This window comes from Sorex fumeus, unplaced genomic scaffold (genome assembly GCF_029834395.1).
Source record: "Sorex fumeus unplaced genomic scaffold, SorFum_2.1 ptg000128l, whole genome shotgun sequence".
Taxonomy (NCBI): Eukaryota; Metazoa; Chordata; class Mammalia; order Eulipotyphla; family Soricidae; genus Sorex; species Sorex fumeus.
Window position 1 is genome coordinate 22,094,738 of NW_026606185.1, and position 17,637 is coordinate 22,112,374.

Genomic DNA, 17,637 nt, shown 5'->3' on the forward strand with positions numbered 1-17,637 from the left:
TGATCAACATGTTGCATTCGGTGTTTTCTTTCACTTTATTTTTATATCCAGTAGTTCCTTCTTCTACCCTCTTGCATCAATGAGGTAACAATACCATACATTCTGCACCATGGTCCAGGAGACACCCTTTCCACTTACAGCCTTTTGGGCATGGAGCTGAGAATATCCCTGGGTCATACCCTGGAGAGTTACATTCTACGGAAAAGGCAGCTTTATGTACAGGAGTTTCCATAAATGTTTAGACATAGGATAGCATATTTATCCCTCCTACTCCCTCACCCCTTTTATTTTTTACTTTTTGGGTCATACCCGGCAATGCTTAGGGTTTACTCCTGGCTCTGCCCTCAGGAACTAGTCCTGGCAGGGCACAGGGGACCATATGGGATGCTGGGGATTGAACCTGGGATGACCGCGTGCAAGGCAAATGCCCAACCCATTCACTGTCCTATGACTCTAACCTCCCCTGGCTACCATCCTTTTAAGATGCTGCTGCACACAGCTGTCTGATTTTTGCCTTTGATTCGTATCATATAATCTTTCCTGACAAACCTGCAGGCAACTGGTCTAGTCTGGTCTGCTTTTCAAGTAAACAATAAACCCATGTCTTAAACCACTGGCTGGCTGCTCTAAGTTCATTCTCTGGAACCAGTTATCATTATTTGCACAGCCTCAAAGATGTAGGCTTATTTCCTGGTGACATTAATTGTTTCCAACTCCTCCTTATTTCATGTATACTTGCAAAAACTGAGCCTTCTTTGATTTGTTGAGAAATTAATTCTAAACGCCTTTAAGGCTTCTACCATATGTAATCAACTAAACCTCCTCCTTCCACATTTCTTTGTTCACTTTCTGTGGGGAACAAGCCCACAAGGAGTGATTTCTGAGCAGAGCCATAAGGAAGCCTGGAGTACTGCCAGGTGTGGCTTAACAACCCCCCCTTGGACTAATACCATTTTGTAGAAATGAAATCTAAGTTTCTTTCAGACTGTGGTGTTTGATCTTATTTTGCATCTATTCCGTACAGATCCAACACCCCCTAATTTCCCCCAATAAATAAATAAATAAATAAATATAATACTCCTTGTTCAAAAAGAAAGCTCAGTTAGAGGTTTCATGAAATAGAAATTATCCCTACTCCACCACAAACAGCAAATGTCCTTGAGGTGCTGCCAAGACCAGAGGTTTGTCAATTTTACCTTTCTCTAGTACCTCCAATTTTTCACTTATTCATTTGACTACTGATTCTCATTTCCTAGATATTTTATATTAATAGCTGAGGTGAACAATCTGTTTATTTTTCCATGGTTTTAAACGTATCACCAGGGATTGGAAAGATAGTACAGCAGGTAGGGCATTTGCTTTGTACAAGGTTAACCCAGGTTTGATCCCTAAGCATAGAGTCAAAAGTAAGTCCTGAGCAAATAAAAATCCAAAGATCTGAGTTGGACAGATAGTAGGTAGGGTATTTGCCTTGCATGCAGCTGATTATCAGGATTCAATTCCAGGCACCGATGTGGTCACCTGACTACTGCCAGGAGTTACTCCTAAGTGTAGAAGCAGGAATAACCTCTGAGCATCACCAGCTATGACCAAAAAAATGTGTTTTTGTGTTTCTATGCTTAATTTTCATGTAAAGGAAATTTCTCCAATTATGCAATTACCATGAAAGATAGCTAACACGTCTTTTCCATAAAACAGATTTATTTCCATAATAATGTTCATGTCTTCCATAAGTATCGATTAATTTTCATTGTAAATAGGGGATTTTGCCATAATTTGAATCCATGATTTATAAAAATTGTCTACATCCTTTGTTGATCTTTTTTAAATGTTTATCAACAAATATACTTTCTGTGATCAGTTTTGGTTTTTCTTAACAGGCATATGATAAAACATTTCATTCACAACCTGTTGTGTAGAAATTTGTCTCATATAGATGAATAACCAAATTGTTAAAAACAAAAAACCCTATTTCATTAATTCTTTTTCCTCATTTACCTTAAAGTCAATTAATCTAAGATACCATTTTTTTTAAATCCTACTAGCACAAGTACTCAATTTATTGAGAATATAAAGAATTTCATCTCAATATTTTGTGACACATGACTTGGTGCTGTCACTGCCTACCCTCTGTGACCACTCCTTAGAACTTCTCCCTCCTGCCCACTCTAGCTATACAGCACAGGTTTTCAAACACACCACACTCATTCTTTCACTGCTCTCCATCCCCCTCTACTGAAACCAATCTCTAGATGGCTGACTTCATCCGTCAGACTTTTTCTCAAGTGCATCTTTCCTGATGACCAATAAAATGTTTCCTATTATTTTAGATCAATGCAGTCTTTTTTTTCATAGACCTTAACATTATCCTGTATATTTATATACAGTTACTTTTAAACTCTTCTTCTGCAAAAGACTGTAGAATTTTTTGAGGATTAAGTGTCACTTTTTTTTCTTTTCTGTTTTTGGAGGGGATTTGGGGTGGACTACACCTGGCTATGGTCAGGAAACCATATGAAGTGCTTGGTATTGAACCTGGGCTGACCGTACAAGGCAAGCACCTTCCCTTACTGCACTATCTCCAGCTCCTACTATGCCACTTTTATTTCCACACACAAAATGAGCATTTTAATAGGTATGGAATAGACGCAAAATAAGATCAAACACCACAGTCCAAAATAAGCTTTGATTTCATGTCTATGAAATGGTCTTAAGACTAAAAACGGCAGTTTTCTCTTTGTTTGGTGACCTACCTAAGTCAGCATCATTGAACTTTTTTATACCTATGGACCAGTGTCTGCTTTGCATAGCCGCTCAGACCAGTGGCTGCAGAACATGGATCTCAGTGGTATAATTTTCCCAAATTAACCCCACAGCAAGTCATTTTTAAATAAGCAATAAACAAATAGCTTGGCAGTCTGATGCCTACAAGATGCTGAGTCTAAGAAAATGCACTGTACTTGAAAGACAAATATCAAAGCAATTTAAATCTTACCACCCAATCTTTTAATAATCTAAAAGTCAACTACCAATATTTCTAAAAAATTAGGAAAAATTATTTAGAGAATTGGGGCTGGAGCAATAATAAGTGGGTAGGGCACTTGCCTTGCACGCAGCCAACCTGGGTTTGATCCCCTGTTTGATCCCATATGGTCCCAAGCCTGCCAGGAGTGAACCCTGAGCGCATAGCCAGGTGTGGAAAAAAAATCCGAAAGAAAAAATGTAGGAGAAAATAATTAGGTCTTATCTACAGTATCTTTTTTTTTCAAACTAATTCTCACCAGAGGGCAACCAGACACACACACTATTACAAAGCTAAGTTGATGAACTAGCCAGTAACTCTCAGAACACACAGACTCACCTACTTTGTCTTGTAGATTCTCTTCTCATTCTCTTAGGAGGAATCAGACATTCAGTCATTTCAACTTTTGTTTGATGACGTGTATCATTACTTTTATTTGTGGGAGTCATACCTATAAATACAGAAGATATATAAAGCTAACTTAGAAGACCAAGGTTATTACAAGAAAAATATGTCAACTTCAAGAAAAGTAAGAATGCTTCTTTCTATGAGAATGCTTCTTACTGAGAATATTCTGCTGAGAATATTAAACAATTACTAGATGACCTGAGATCAAGAGTTATCTTTCAACTGACAAAGACCTGGAACACTTATATCCTTTCTTCTTGTGGCTGGTTTCTTTCATTTTTCTTCAGGCAATGAAAGTAGACATTAACAAAAAGCAAGCACATACCTAGCTTTTGTTCTATAAGTTTCAGACTTTTCTCCTGTTCATCCAGTTCCTGCTTTTTCTTCTTCATATCCGGAGTGTGAAGGTACTCAAGCTGGCCACTAAGATCCTTGTTCACGGTGCCCAATCTGCACACAGCAGTGCGGTACTGCCGGAGAAGCTCTGTGAAGACCCAGACAAAGCAGAAAACCTACCTGAGAAGGGTGTGGTGGTGATGGGTGTGGTGTTGAAACTGTGTGTGGGAAACCACTAACAATGTAATTTAAGATCATAAGCCTTGCACACTTAAAAATGCTGAAGTGTGCAAACTATGTATTTTATCACTAGTTTTTTTTTTTCTTTTAAACAAAGGCTGACAACAAACTATTTTTTTGCCGGAAAAGTCAATATGCAAGTATACTGGAACTCTAAAATTGAGGGCAAATAGATTCTAAGGTAATGGTCTAAAATATGTCAGAGCACAGAGAGATGTGATAATGGCTAACTAACGAGACTGGGGGCATGGCTGGTGAAGGGAAGATGGAAGGACAGCGCAGGCAAGATCTGGCTGATTGGTGGTTTGGGGGCCAACTGGGTGGTGCTCAGGGATCACTCCTGGCAATGTCTGGGGGATCACACACAACTGAACTGGGTCAGCTGCGTGTAAGGCAAGCACCCTACCTGCTGTGCTATTGTTCAGAGCAAGACTTTTTTTAAAAAAAAAAAAAACTATGTATTCCAGTTACCAATCCTCATATAAAAGAGCAGTATAACTGTTTGACAAAATATCATTTATTCAACAATGATAGTATTTTATTTCAAGGACAAAGAGAGTGAAACCCCTACTTTTATATAAGTTGAACTACCTAATATAAGAAAGCTGAAATACAAGATAAAAATAAAGTACTGGATAAGTACTTTGCTTTTTTCCTTTGTTTGGACCACACCCAGCAGTGCTTGAGGTGGCCACATGGGATTCCGGGAACTGAACCAGGTCAGTTACAATCAAGGCCAACCAACGCTCTACCTACTCCGACCCATTCTTGGTTAGTTTTTATGTAGAATTTCAATTCACAAGTCCCATGTAAAGAATTAAAACCAAATTAGAGATTATTATGTATGTAAATAACATACCTATTTGGTCCCCTAAGACGAGGCACTGTTTGGGTACTGGAGCTCCAAATACCATCCCTCGAAGTTTATCCATTGGAGGAGCTTTATTCTGAAGGCCCCCAAACTTCCCATTACTTCGAATGCGATCTCCATCTCTGGTTAACAGTGTAGGACAGTGTGTGATTTTAACAACCTGTTACAAGTAAAAGAATAGTAATTACTGTCATTAAAATGTACTTCAACCTTTCAAAGAAAGAGTATCACTGTCATCCCATTGTTCGTCGAATTACTCGAGCAGGCGCCAGTAACGACTCTATTCCTCCCAGCCCCGAGATTTTAGCAGCCTCTTCTTACTCGATTTTCCCCAACGATTGGAGGCTTTATCAGGGTCAGGGGAATGACACCTGTTGCGTTTACTGTATTTGGCATATCAAATATGCCACAGGGAGCTTGCCAGGCTCTGCCCGTGCAGGCGTTGATACTTGTGGTATCTTGCCAGGCTCTCTGAGAGGCATATATTTATATATTTCTCTCTATGATTTGTTGCCTACTGTCTGTACCCCATCAGATATATTGTAGTAACTGTGAAAAATGGGTAGGAAGCGGTCGAGCGGTCCACAAAGCGGTCTGGAGCGTAGTAGTGGCTGGGTAGTGGAGGTCAGCTGCCGGCATTGGGTCCCTTGGGGTGGGAAGGGCTCTCACCTGCCCCTCAGCCTGGTGCAGAGTCCAGTCCATAAAATGTAAAATACTAGGAATTAAACTTGACAGACTTCCTCCCCCTCTCGCCCACCAACATACTGGCTACCTAAACTGTAAAACATGCTAAGATACTCTTTGAAGAAAGTCTGTAGTTTACTTAGTAAGCTGTTTTCTTAGTAAAATAATCTCATCTTTCACAGATTTGCTCTAGACTTCTGTTTTCTAAGCCACGAGCTGAATTTATATATAATAATACCCTGGCCAGAACTTAAGAATTCTACCCAGCTAGTAATGACTCCTACATATGACAGCTCACATAGGTGACTGCAGGCGGCAAGGAGCGCCTCTGACACTGACCGAGCCACTGTGTCGGGGTGCGGCAGGCTCCCAGGAAAGGGCCTGAGTCCATCTCCTGACCTGATCTGTTCGGGGGAATGGAAACTGATACTGAAGATCAATAAACTTGACAAATGTTCTCACGACAACATGTTTAGTGCTCAGTCTTGGGTTACTACCTTAAAGATGAGCGTATCAGCTCTGGGGATAGGGCCCCGGTATGGGGCACAGGCCGGAAGGAGGCTGGAGCCAACCCAGCACCCGTAACACACATACATATTTTTCCTTCGTTGGGTCACACTTGGCAATGCTGAGGGGTTACTCCTGGCATGTCCCTCTCCCCTCCCCCCCTCCGCAATGCTCAGGGGTTACTCCCGGCTCTGATCCCAGTAATTACTCCTGGCGGTGCTCGGGGAACCACAGGGGATGCCCACACCTTACCCATTGTACTATCACTCAGGCCCATGAATTAATCTTTCCGTTCAAGTGCACTGGCGTTTCCCCTAATTGTACTGTCTGATCAAGTTCACTACCATGTCAGTAAAAGTAGTACAGCAAGCAGAGCGTTTACCTTGCATGCAGCTGACCTGGGTTAAATCCCTGGCATTCCATATGGTCCCCCAAGTACTGCCAGTAGTAATTTCTGAGTGCAGAACCAGGAAAAACCCCTGAACATCACCGTGTGTGACCCAAAAAAGTCAAAACAAAAACAAAAAGCAATTTCAAAGAGACAACATTCTCACTGAATGTTCTCATTGAATGTTATTACACGGCAATAGCAGATGAAACTAAAGTGGCCAAACTGTCCTCCTTTAAATAGTTTGAGTTCAAGTCTACGATCCTCTAAATTCATATACTGAAGTTCAAATTTGTTACTCAAATGGGATCTCATTTTGAGGATCAAATGGGTTCTTATCCAGAATGTTGTCACCTTCTTATGGTGAAATTTGGGAGATACAGACATGAACAAATGCAGGAAGATAAAGCCTGGGGAAAAGTTACAAATAGACCCTCTAACATAGGCTTCATAGAGAAACCTACCCGGCACACACCTTCACTTTTCGATTTCAAACTTCTGCAACTATGACAGTTTCTAGGTGACAACTGATGACAATTTCTACTGTTTAAATTACTCGACTGGGGACGGGACTGATAGCAAAGCAGGTAGGATGCTTGCCGTGCACATGACCAACTTGGGTTTGACCTCCGGCATCCCAAAGGGTGAACTGTGAGTGCAGAGCCAGGAGTAAGCCCTGAGCACTGCTGGGTGTGGCCCAAATCTCCCTCCCCCGCCTCCTGCCCTCCTCCCCTCTGCCAAATGATCCAATCTATGCTAGTGTGTCACACAGCAGCTCTAGCAACTAAAGAAGACCACAGCAAATTACACTTATCTCATGTAACATAATATCTAGAGATTATGTACGTTTCTCCCTGTACTGTCACCAATAATTATCAGTTGTGAGTCAGATACTTTCATAGCTCATAACAGATCTCATTTAAATTTGCATTTTGGCCATGTCAGTCATATACTTTGCCCAATTTTATGCTGCTTATCAATTCATAGGAATTAAACTGATTCTGTTAAGGCTAGTGAGTAGCTGGTAGCTGTGTTGCTTGGCAGTGTTTGGGGGTGCCGTGATGACGGGTTGAACCTGGGATGCCTGCATGCATCCAGATCTCAAGTCATCTCCCTGGCTCTGATATCATTTCTGGGCCGGTTTCTTACATAACATTAAAAAAAAAGTTCATTCAAACACATACCTCTTTTCTATAATGATTGGCAGCATCCAAATTATCCAAAAGAATGGTGTCTCCTAACAGCATACCAAATACTGAAAAATTCAATAAATAATTAAAAAAATTATTGTACACTGCAAAGATGTCTTAGAAATAATGCTAACATTAAAATTTTACTGAATATTTTATCTCCAAATTTTTTATCTAACAGGAAAAATTTGTATTGAGCCATCACAACCTAAATAAGCACATAAGCTTCTGTAACAATAAGCTATCAATATCTTAAACCTAACAGCTATATAAAATAAAACCATAAAGTTCCTTTACCTGTTTCACAATGCTCTACATTATCTGGAAACGTTAACAAAGTTCGGGCAAAGACTGGATCTCCGATGGGTTTAAAATGTAATTTTCCGTTTCGATAATGAGGTAGCGGTCTTCAAGCAAAACATGTAAGATTTAAAACAAAAATTATAAGAAATACCTTTTAAGATATAAGAAGCACAAATATACAACATATTACTAATCAACTTCCTAACCAAGTGATCATTTTATATTTTGTTTTTGGCCACATCTGGCAGCACTCAGACGCCAATGGGGCTGATGGGTGGGAAACTTGCACATGCAAAGCGTGTGCACTAGCCCTTTCGGGGCTCTCTCTGGCCCACAAATGATGCTATTAAGTGATCAACTTTTATGTCCTTAGAAACCAATGTTCAGCACATAAAAATATCTGCTTTTTCTTCAATTACTTTGTAAAATATACACTAACTGCTGCTTTGTTTGCCAAAGAAGGAGAAAAGCATTTTTTTAGGGCTGGTCCTAATCAAGGGTGCTAACTGATGTGGAGGTGGGCCTAGAATGGAAGAGGAAAAGGGTGGATTACATGTTACATACAAGACTGACATAAGCAACAGGTAAACTCAGCACTCTGTCTGCCTGTCCTTAGCACAGGGGGCAAATGGAGTAACAGGGTTTCAAGAAATGAAAGTGGACGGAGGTGCCAAAGGCTTTTCCTGTGAGTGGTTTTCCTGAATCTCAAAGGAAGGGTGCTGGGGTGGGGTTAGAGCTCTGGGATCCAGGTAGCAATGCCAGAAACAGAGAGAGGACACTGGATACTAGAGCAAACAGAAGCTCAAAAAGGAAACCTCACACTCTCCTTAAACCAGCAACTCTTAAGTTGGTCTTCAGGTGGTGTGGAGGTAAGAAAGGCCCTCTGGAAAGAAAAATTCTTCTCACGGAATGTATTACCCGTATCATCACAATAATTATTATCTAATAAGAGTTCCAAGGTTATTTAAAATAGATTTTGTCCTTGCAGCTGATAAGAGATTTTAGAATTTTTTAATTTTAGTGTAGGAGTATGACTATTTATTCAGCCATTGATTAGGCTGATTGAATTGGGCATGAACTCCACTAGAAACAAATCTTGAGTTAAAATTTTAGCTATTACCTCAATCTATTTTTAAACTACAAAATGAAATGTTAGGGGCCAGGGAGATGGTTCTGCGGGCTACAGAGCAATTCTCTACATGCAGACAGCCCAGGCTCAATCCCTGCAGTATATAGTCCAGAAAACAAAGAAGGAAATGTAAGATTATTGAGGCACTAGCCCTTTCTAGCCCTTTTTTATTTTTTCTTAAATTTCTTGGGGGGTTATTCCCAGAGGTGCTCAGGGCTTACTCCTGGCTATGTGCTCAGGGATCGCTCCTAGTGGGAACACTGGGGATCAATAGCACAGCCCTTCTATCTGCTGTACTATCCCTCTAGCCTAGTCGTTAATAAGAGTCCCCTTTCTTGACAAATGATGGCAGTGCAAAGCTTTCTTTCAGAATTTGAAAATGAGAGAGCAAAATATTTTAAACTACTTATACCAGTTTAAAATTTAGACGAAAAATGCCTGTTTCCACGGTTAATCCCTAAAATCCTTTTAAAAAGTAAATGAGAAAACAATTCTGAATGAGATCAGATTTACTATCACTGCCCTCCCGTTGTTCACCTATTTGCTCGAGCGGGCCCAGTAATGTCTCCATTGTGAGACTTGTTGTTACTGTGTTTGGCATATCGAATATGTCACGGGTAGCTTGCCAGGCTTTGCATTGAAGTTAAAATGGAAGTTCCTTACATTTCGACTTTGTCAATGACAGTTTCAATAGGGACTTTCTCTACCTACTGATGCCTGATCCATTTCCACGGGGCATAAGAAAAATTAAAGTCAAATATACCCTTTCTGCAAATAAAGTTCCACACCCTGCTAATGATAATGACATCTTTCCTACTACAAAGGACAAACATTTGCTTTGGGTTCGAGTGTGCACATATATAAACATTTAACAGACACACATGGTGGCAAGCACACACAATCAAATATATTGTAATACTGAACTTAATGAAAAAAAAAAAAAGCACATTTCTGTTAAGCAAAAAATAACATGTACTCTCAGTTACTTTAAAGTTTATGTAACTTTTAGAGAAAACACTCAAATTTAAATTAAGCACACAGATTAGAAAAAAAAAAAAAGAAAACATTTTAGGAAAAAACATCTATTTTCCTGACCTTTTCCAATCTGGAAGATTCTTCTTATAGATAGAATCAAGGGGCAGCACCTGCTGGCGACCCTGGGTCTCATTGTAGATGCGGCGTGCAGCATCGGTGGTCAGGGTGACCACGCAGTCCATGTCACTTGCCAGATGCCAAGAAATGACCACTGCAGCTCTATCATCCTCAATTTGTGCAAGGTGTGCAATCTACAACCCAGTTTAAAAAAACAAAAATCAAGACAAATACTTGTATTTACACAAGACATGGATACATACATATACATATAAATTGGGGGTGAAGGGCAGTGCCAGGGATCAAACCCAGGGTCTCCCCCATGCAAGGTAAGCACTCTACCAGAGTCCCAGCCCCAGCCTGACACCAATTATTTAAAGAGTCCAAGCAAATTAATTTTCTCAAAAACACATGAATAAACAAATATCCTCAAAACAAAAACTCACTGGCTTGAATACAGGAAATTATCTGTTCTGTTGTGAGATTTTGTTTTGGCATCACATATGCTCAGTAGGTTTCACCCAGGTTCTGTGTTCAGAAATCACTCTTGGAGGACTTAGGAGACCACATGAGCTGACAGGGATTGAGCCCGGATTGGCTGTTTGCAAGGCAAGTGCCCTACACGCTGTACTACCACCCTTACCCTGGCAATAACTTAAGTGAAGACATGACTAGAATCTCTACTTGGCAAATTAATATCATACTTTGTTAAAACTTTTGATAGTATATGGTACCGGCTTGTTTTCTCCCCCAAATCTACTATTTCTAAGACATATATAGCCTTATTTTTTCTGCATGTACTACATCATATTAAGTTTTACCTACTTTTTCAGGTTTTTTTTTTTTTGATTAAGGCACTTTCATAGATATTATTCTTCCTCAGGGAAGGGAGCTGAACATATATAAACATAAGAACTATACATGTTATTTCAAGATACCTAGTATTAAAAAGACAAAGAAATTGAGGTAGCTTTGTTATTAAAAATAAACACACCATAGAGGTTGAAAGAAAATCCCCCTCATCCTCTACAACATTGATTATTTTGTTTTTATAGGTAAGTATGAAGACTTAAGAAATAAACACAGATTAGATTAATCAGATTTGGAAAGAGTGAATCTTCTTCCTGTGAAGATTTAAGACTTTGCGAGGACAGAAAAGAAACTATAAAATGAGACCAGAAAATCCCTATAGATTTTCAAAGTTATAGAATAAAGAACAACTGAATAGAAGACTGATATATTTTATCTCTAATTACAGTATTTATTGAGCAAGAATTTATTATCAAGTGAAAAACTGAAAATGTAATAGCTCCTGAAACCAGGATAACTGTAGATATCCAGAAACTCAGAATCACGACTACATCTATGAACTGGTCTTAAGGAATGAATTTCTAAAAAATATTAGCACTGTTGTCCAATATATAAATTTGAATACATCAATGTAGTTTGTAATAAATTTTTCAATGTTCATATTTCGGATATAGATCATAATGCAATGTGGCTCGGCGGAAACATGGCCACACTTGTTTAATGTTCAGAGGTGCGAGGTGCCATTACTCACTCCCTGCGCCCAGGAACAGCTTGCCTGCTATGTTAGGTAGCATCTTCTAAAGAAACTACTACAGAAGTCAGAAACCTTGACTTGCATCTAACTTCTGGCTCCTGATTTATCAACAAGTTGTTTTTATAACTTTAATTTCTTCACTCCCTTTTTGAGCCACACCTCCAGTGCCCGAGACACCATGCAGCGCAGGTATTTTTTCCACATATACTACGCCATATTGAGTTTGACTTACTTTTCCAGCTTTTTTCTCGAGTTTACTTTAGGCATTCTCAGAGATTACTAACTCTTCCTCATGAAAGGGAGATGAATAGTACTTAAAACACATGGTCCATTTCTGCTGGGGGTTGAATCTGAGGCTCAGGCCAGAGAGATAGCACAGAGGTTAAGTAAGGTGCTTGCATTGCTGCTACACACTAGTAACTGCCAATGCGCAGTCTCCTCACCACCCTCAAGCACAGAGCCAGAAGTAGCCCTGAGCATTGCAGGTGTGGCATAGAATCCCAATCCGGAGCTCCTATGTGCACAACATGTCCTCTAATCTTCTGACCCTAAATTTTATTTATTTTTGTTTTTTGAGCCTCAACCAGCATGGCGCAGGGCTTCCTCCTGGCAGGCCTAGGGGACCATGATAGGTGCTGGGATCAGCTACGAGCAAAGCAAGTTGCCCGACGCACTGTACTAACTCTATGGCTCCAGCCCCTAATTTTAAATTTTTTGTCTGGCTGCTTGTTTTGGGACCATACCCAGCAATGCTCAGGACTCACTCCTGACTCTGCACTCAGGGATCACTCCTTGGCAGGGTGTGTGTACCCTATGTGGTGCCTGGAACCATATCTGAGTCAGCCACATGCAAGGTCACTGCAGTTCTATCTCTCCAGCCCATTAACTTCAATTTCTTTTTTTAAAAAAGAATTAATTTTTGGCTTTTTGGGTCACACTCAGTGATGCCCTGGGGTTACTCCTGGTCATGCTCGGGGGACCATATGAGATGCTGGGGATCAAATCTAGGTCAGCCTCGTGCAAGGTAAATGCTGGAGCAATAGCACAGCAGTATGGTGTTTGCCTTGCACGCAGCTGGCTCGGCAGAGCCAGGTCTGATTCCTTTGCCCCTCTCAGAGTCTGGCAAGCTGCTGAGAGTATCTTGCCCACACGGCAAAGCTGGGAAGCTGCCCGTGACATATTCAATATGCCAAACACAGTAGCAACAAATCTCATGATGGAGACTTTGCCCACTCAAGCAAATCAATGAACAACGGGAGGACTGTGCTAAAATGTGAAGATCAAAATACTACATAAAGTTAACAGTATTTGTGAAAGCAGAATGCTACACCCAGGCAGTGAGGAATGATGAACAAAGCTGGAGTCCAATACCCCTGTTGCTAAGGAATGGTGCTACTTGCTTGCAACACAACCTTGGTAGTTTCCTCAATTTAAAACAAAGGTAGACAACAATTTAAAACAAAGGTAGATAAGCATGATAAATAGAAACCTTTAAGAATTAAAACACACATACATGTACCACAGACCTTAGCACCATTAAAACCTGATGGTGTTGACTGAAAAATAAGGGAATGGTACACAATTTCTGATCCAGAAAAAAAGTAAGGTTAAAAATGTTCAGAAAGGATAACAATGAAAATTTAATTATCAGATATGAAGCAAAACCAAATAGGGAGAAAATATAAGAAAAAGAAGAATAGGACTCTTTATCTTGGCAAAAAATTGCCCTTTTTAACTGGTTCCCTCTCCCTAACTCCCACACCAACTTAAAATTTTGGCTGCATCCAGAGACTGCTCTCACAATATCCACCTAACTCCTAACACAGAGAAATCTGATCGTTAACACTTTACTCTCTCCCTGAAATCTGAAATCTGTAAGGGTCTTGGATGCCTAATAGAGTTATCTGACATTGAAAGCACCTCTAAGGAGACAGTAAGATTTGAACTGAAATATCTAAAAGTTTCTGCCACAACCCAAGGAAATTTATTAGACATTTCCAATTTAAGGGCTGGAGCGATAGCACAGTGGTAGGGTGTTTGCCTTGTGCGCAGTCAGCCTTACCAAGCCGGGTTCGATTCCTCCACATCTCTCGAAGAGCCCGGCCAGCTACTGATAGGATCTTGCCCACACGGCAAAGCCTGGCAAGCTCCTGCTTTGCAAGCTCCCCGTGATGTATCCCATATGCCAAACACAGTAACAACAAGTCTCACAACGGAGACGTTACTGGGCCCCGCGAGAGCAAATCGATGAACAATGGGAGGACAGTGCTTCCAATTTAAATTCTGCCTATTATAGTAAGTTATTATAGTTATTATAGTTATATAGTAAGTTATTATTGTAAGTTTGGGCTGGAGCAATAGCACAGTGGGTAGGGCGTCTGCCTTGCACGCAGCCAACATGGCCGACCCGAGTTCGATTCCTCCGCCCCTCTCGGAGAGCCTGGCAAGCTACCAAGAGTATTCGATATGCCAGACACAGTAACAACAAAGTCTCCAATGGAGACGTTACTGGGCCCAAATCGATGATCAACGGGAGGGCCTTTACTTTACTTTATAGTAAGTTTTGGTAGAAGTGAAAAAGTAGCAAAGAAATGGACACTTCTATTACAGTATCATTTTAAAGTACACTGCAAAGGAAACAAGGTAATAAAACTATTGCCCCTTAAAAGTCTGACAAACCTTTCCCAAAACATCTCCACTGCCTTTAGTATAGTTCGGGAGAGTGCATGATCTTCTAGGTCTCTTCTTTAGTTCTTCCTGTTCTGACAGTTTTCTCTTCAAAAGTGCTTCAATGTGTGGCACCTGTAATTTATAAAGAGAAAGTACTCTCATAACCCGACAGCTGGTCATGATCACAGGGGAAAAAAAAAAAAAACACCATTTAGGTAACTCAAGGCATAAAGTTAGAATAATGTAACTTTAAGAATATGGCTATAGGAATACAAAGCACTACTTTTACATAACTTCATTAATATCCAACTCGTAAGACAACTTCTCTTTAAAACTAGATACACACAAGAGAATTTAGTCATAAAAATTTATTGTTTTCCCTTTTCAGCAGTTCTGATTGTTGGGCAGAAACTCTCAACAATAATGGTGCATCTTTTGTCGAAATAATGTAATCAAAGTAGAGAGAGAGATAAGTAGAAATCATCTGCCTCACAGGCATTGGGAGGGGTGGGGGGTATATTAGGGTTCTTGGTGGTGAAGAATAAGTACTGGCGAAGGGAAAGGTGTTTGACCGTTGTATGACTGAGACTTAAACCTGAAAGCTTTGTAACTTTTACCACAGTGGTTCAATAAATATAACAACAACAACAACAAATCTATTTTCTTATTATTTTACATCATTTTCTTTGTGATCACATACATTTTTACATGACCTCTTCAACCTAATTCTCAAATCAGAGTATTATTAGTGGCATTTACTAATATAGTAACAGAAATACAAGTTAATTCCTTTATAAGGAGCACTATGATTCTGTTAGCTCCTTTCAATGCCTACTACTATTCAACGAGGCATTGAAATCATGTCTTATGTACTCTGAAACAAGAGTACTTGTAACATTCCTACTAAATTATTAAAGATAAAAGCATGATCTATATTAAAAAGAAAAAAGTCCTTCAGCATATACTTGGAAATGGTACCTGTTGTGTTGCAGGAATGTCAATATTATGTGTTTTCAATTCACCTCGCAATTGAGCCTCTTTTAATTTTGCTTCTTCAACTTGGCCTGAAATCATGAACAAAAGTCAACTGCCTTAATTTGTGACAGTTCCCAAAATAGTTTTTTTAAACTATTTTCACCATACCTCCGTTTAAACAATTGCTGCTAAAATTACTGGCCTTTAAAGACGTACAACCAAACTAAAAATATCTAAGGTTCATATTTAATATACAAAAAAAAGAAAAGTAAAGTAGAGAGAGAAAAAATACTGGATTTCAAACTGCAAATTATCCTGGGTAATTTTCTTAACCCAATTCGTATAACACTTATACATAACTTTATAGAAAGTTTTTAGTTTACAAATGATGTATTATCTCATTGCTTTTAGCTTCTATCACCTATTAAATATTCTTGGCCTTGGATACACACAAGAGAGCATTTGGATGCTGGCAGAACATATTTACTGATAATAGATCAAATTAGTAACTATGCTAAAAGCTACAGCAAAAAGTGACAAATGAAGAGATGATAAAGAATTAATAAATATCTTGAAGTATGCAAACATTATTAAAAATTGCAGCATTTTGCACTTGCTTCAGGATTAGTACATGTTATTTATTTCAAAGATGTGACATATAGCAGATATTCTAAATAAATTCAAACATGCATGTGAGCAACACAATCCAAATTAAAAATTAAATTACACATCACTCACTGACACTGTCATCTATTATCTTTCAGAAGCTGGAGTTAGATAGGCTATGTTAAAAATGCACTTCAGATTCAGATTTTTAACCAAGCCTCAAATTTTGATAGGGAAAAAGCATATCAACTTATTGAAAAATGAAGGTATACTTCATCTTCAGATTAAATAAAGAATATAAACCACCATTCCTTTTCAGCAGTGTCACCGTTCAGCTGCAGTCCAATGTCTGTACCTCATTTCAACCTTCTGCCTCACCACTGTCCAAAGCACAGTTTTTAATTTCCTTTAAATAAAAAATGACTTACACTTCATTTCATCAACAAGCTGTTTGCTGGCTTCAAATAAACTTCTATACATAACAATAGATTTAGATAATTGGTCCTTCTCTTTTGTAAGTGCTGCCATTTGCTGCTGTTTCTTAACGTCTAGGAGAAAAAGTCAGATAATTTATTGCGTTAAAAATTATCACTTCAAAAATAAAATTATCACTTCAGTAAAAAGTTGTATCAGAAACTAACAAGCACCAAGTTAATGAGGAGCAACACAAAGCCTCCTAACATACACAAACGAGCTAAATGTTCTACTTTCCCAGAAACTTACCATTGTAAAACATAAATGGTAGTATATACGATTCTAATGTTCTTGATAAAGCTGGTATTTGTGGCTCAAATACAATAAAGTATTCAGTACTGTCTTTCCCGGGACTGTTTTCTGATAGAACTAGACTCTAAAATAAAGAAAAAGACATTAAGAAACAGAAAAAGAGGAGATGTTATTTGTCAAAGCATAAATGTTATATATCTCATTGCACTGTTCTCAAATAAGTTAGTAAAATTTAAAGTTAAAGGTACTGATTAACCTTAAGATTCATTAGACACTCGAGAGAGCACCACCATTACCAGAGACAGAAAATTTTTACCTAGAAAATTACAAGTCACTTCTTCAAATCAGAAATCACCAATGGCCACTGCTCTTGACCTGAGATATCACCTTGATCCCAACATTCTAAGTTGAAGCAGTATGAAAAGGATGGTGTCAAACTTATAAAAACAATCGGGCAGAAATACCCAAAGCCCAATGCTGCGTTTATGTTACAGCCGTTACCATGGGATTAGACCCACTTCTCCCAGGTGACAGAACAAAAGGTCTTCAAAAGCTCTAAAGATTTGTGTACTTAAGTTGTATTTTCTTTTTTCAGCACAGATAGAACTTCTGATTTGAAATCAAACCATTTAATTAACTAAGAATGCAAATAAATTTATAACCTGAATTTTTAAAAAGAATCTTGCAGGAAGTAGTTGCTACCTGTTTTGACTTTCAGCTGGAGAAATCAAATTTTAAAGTCTAAAATAGAATACCATAACCAACTCCACCAAAAACCACCCCTTCTCCCACCCCCAATATATAAATTACAGCTGACAGTTCTTCCTCCCCAAAAATCAACAAACTATCAGGTAAACGCCCCCCCAATTCCAATTAAATTTCTGAAAGCTGTTACATAAATATAAACATACAAAAATAAAGTACTT

General features: G+C 39.0%; 1 protein-coding gene across 2 annotated transcripts in view; it reads right to left on the bottom strand.

The window, feature by feature from the left end:
* Positions 1-17,637, bottom strand: part of SMCHD1 (structural maintenance of chromosomes flexible hinge domain containing 1) — a 114,672-nt gene that overhangs the window by 3,749 nt on the left and 93,286 nt on the right. Inside the window, exons 38-47 of one of the 2 annotated variants that reach the window (XM_056138102.1) lie at positions 16,709-16,835; positions 16,414-16,533; positions 15,383-15,468; positions 14,414-14,536; positions 10,174-10,364; positions 7,944-8,053; positions 7,641-7,711; positions 4,866-5,037; positions 3,756-3,914; positions 3,366-3,473 (exon numbers count right to left, since the gene is read on the bottom strand). In XM_056138102.1, the coding sequence (XP_055994077.1) occupies positions 3,366-3,473; positions 3,756-3,914; positions 4,866-5,037; positions 7,641-7,711; positions 7,944-8,053; positions 10,174-10,364; positions 14,414-14,536; positions 15,383-15,468; positions 16,414-16,533; positions 16,709-16,835 (1,267 nt within the window). Of the gene's footprint in view, positions 1-3,361; positions 3,474-3,755; positions 3,915-4,865; positions 5,038-7,640; positions 7,712-7,943; positions 8,054-10,173; positions 10,365-14,413; positions 14,537-15,382; positions 15,469-16,413; positions 16,534-16,708; positions 16,836-17,637 lie in introns of both variants that reach the window. The other variant, XM_056138101.1, reaches the window with a different exon arrangement.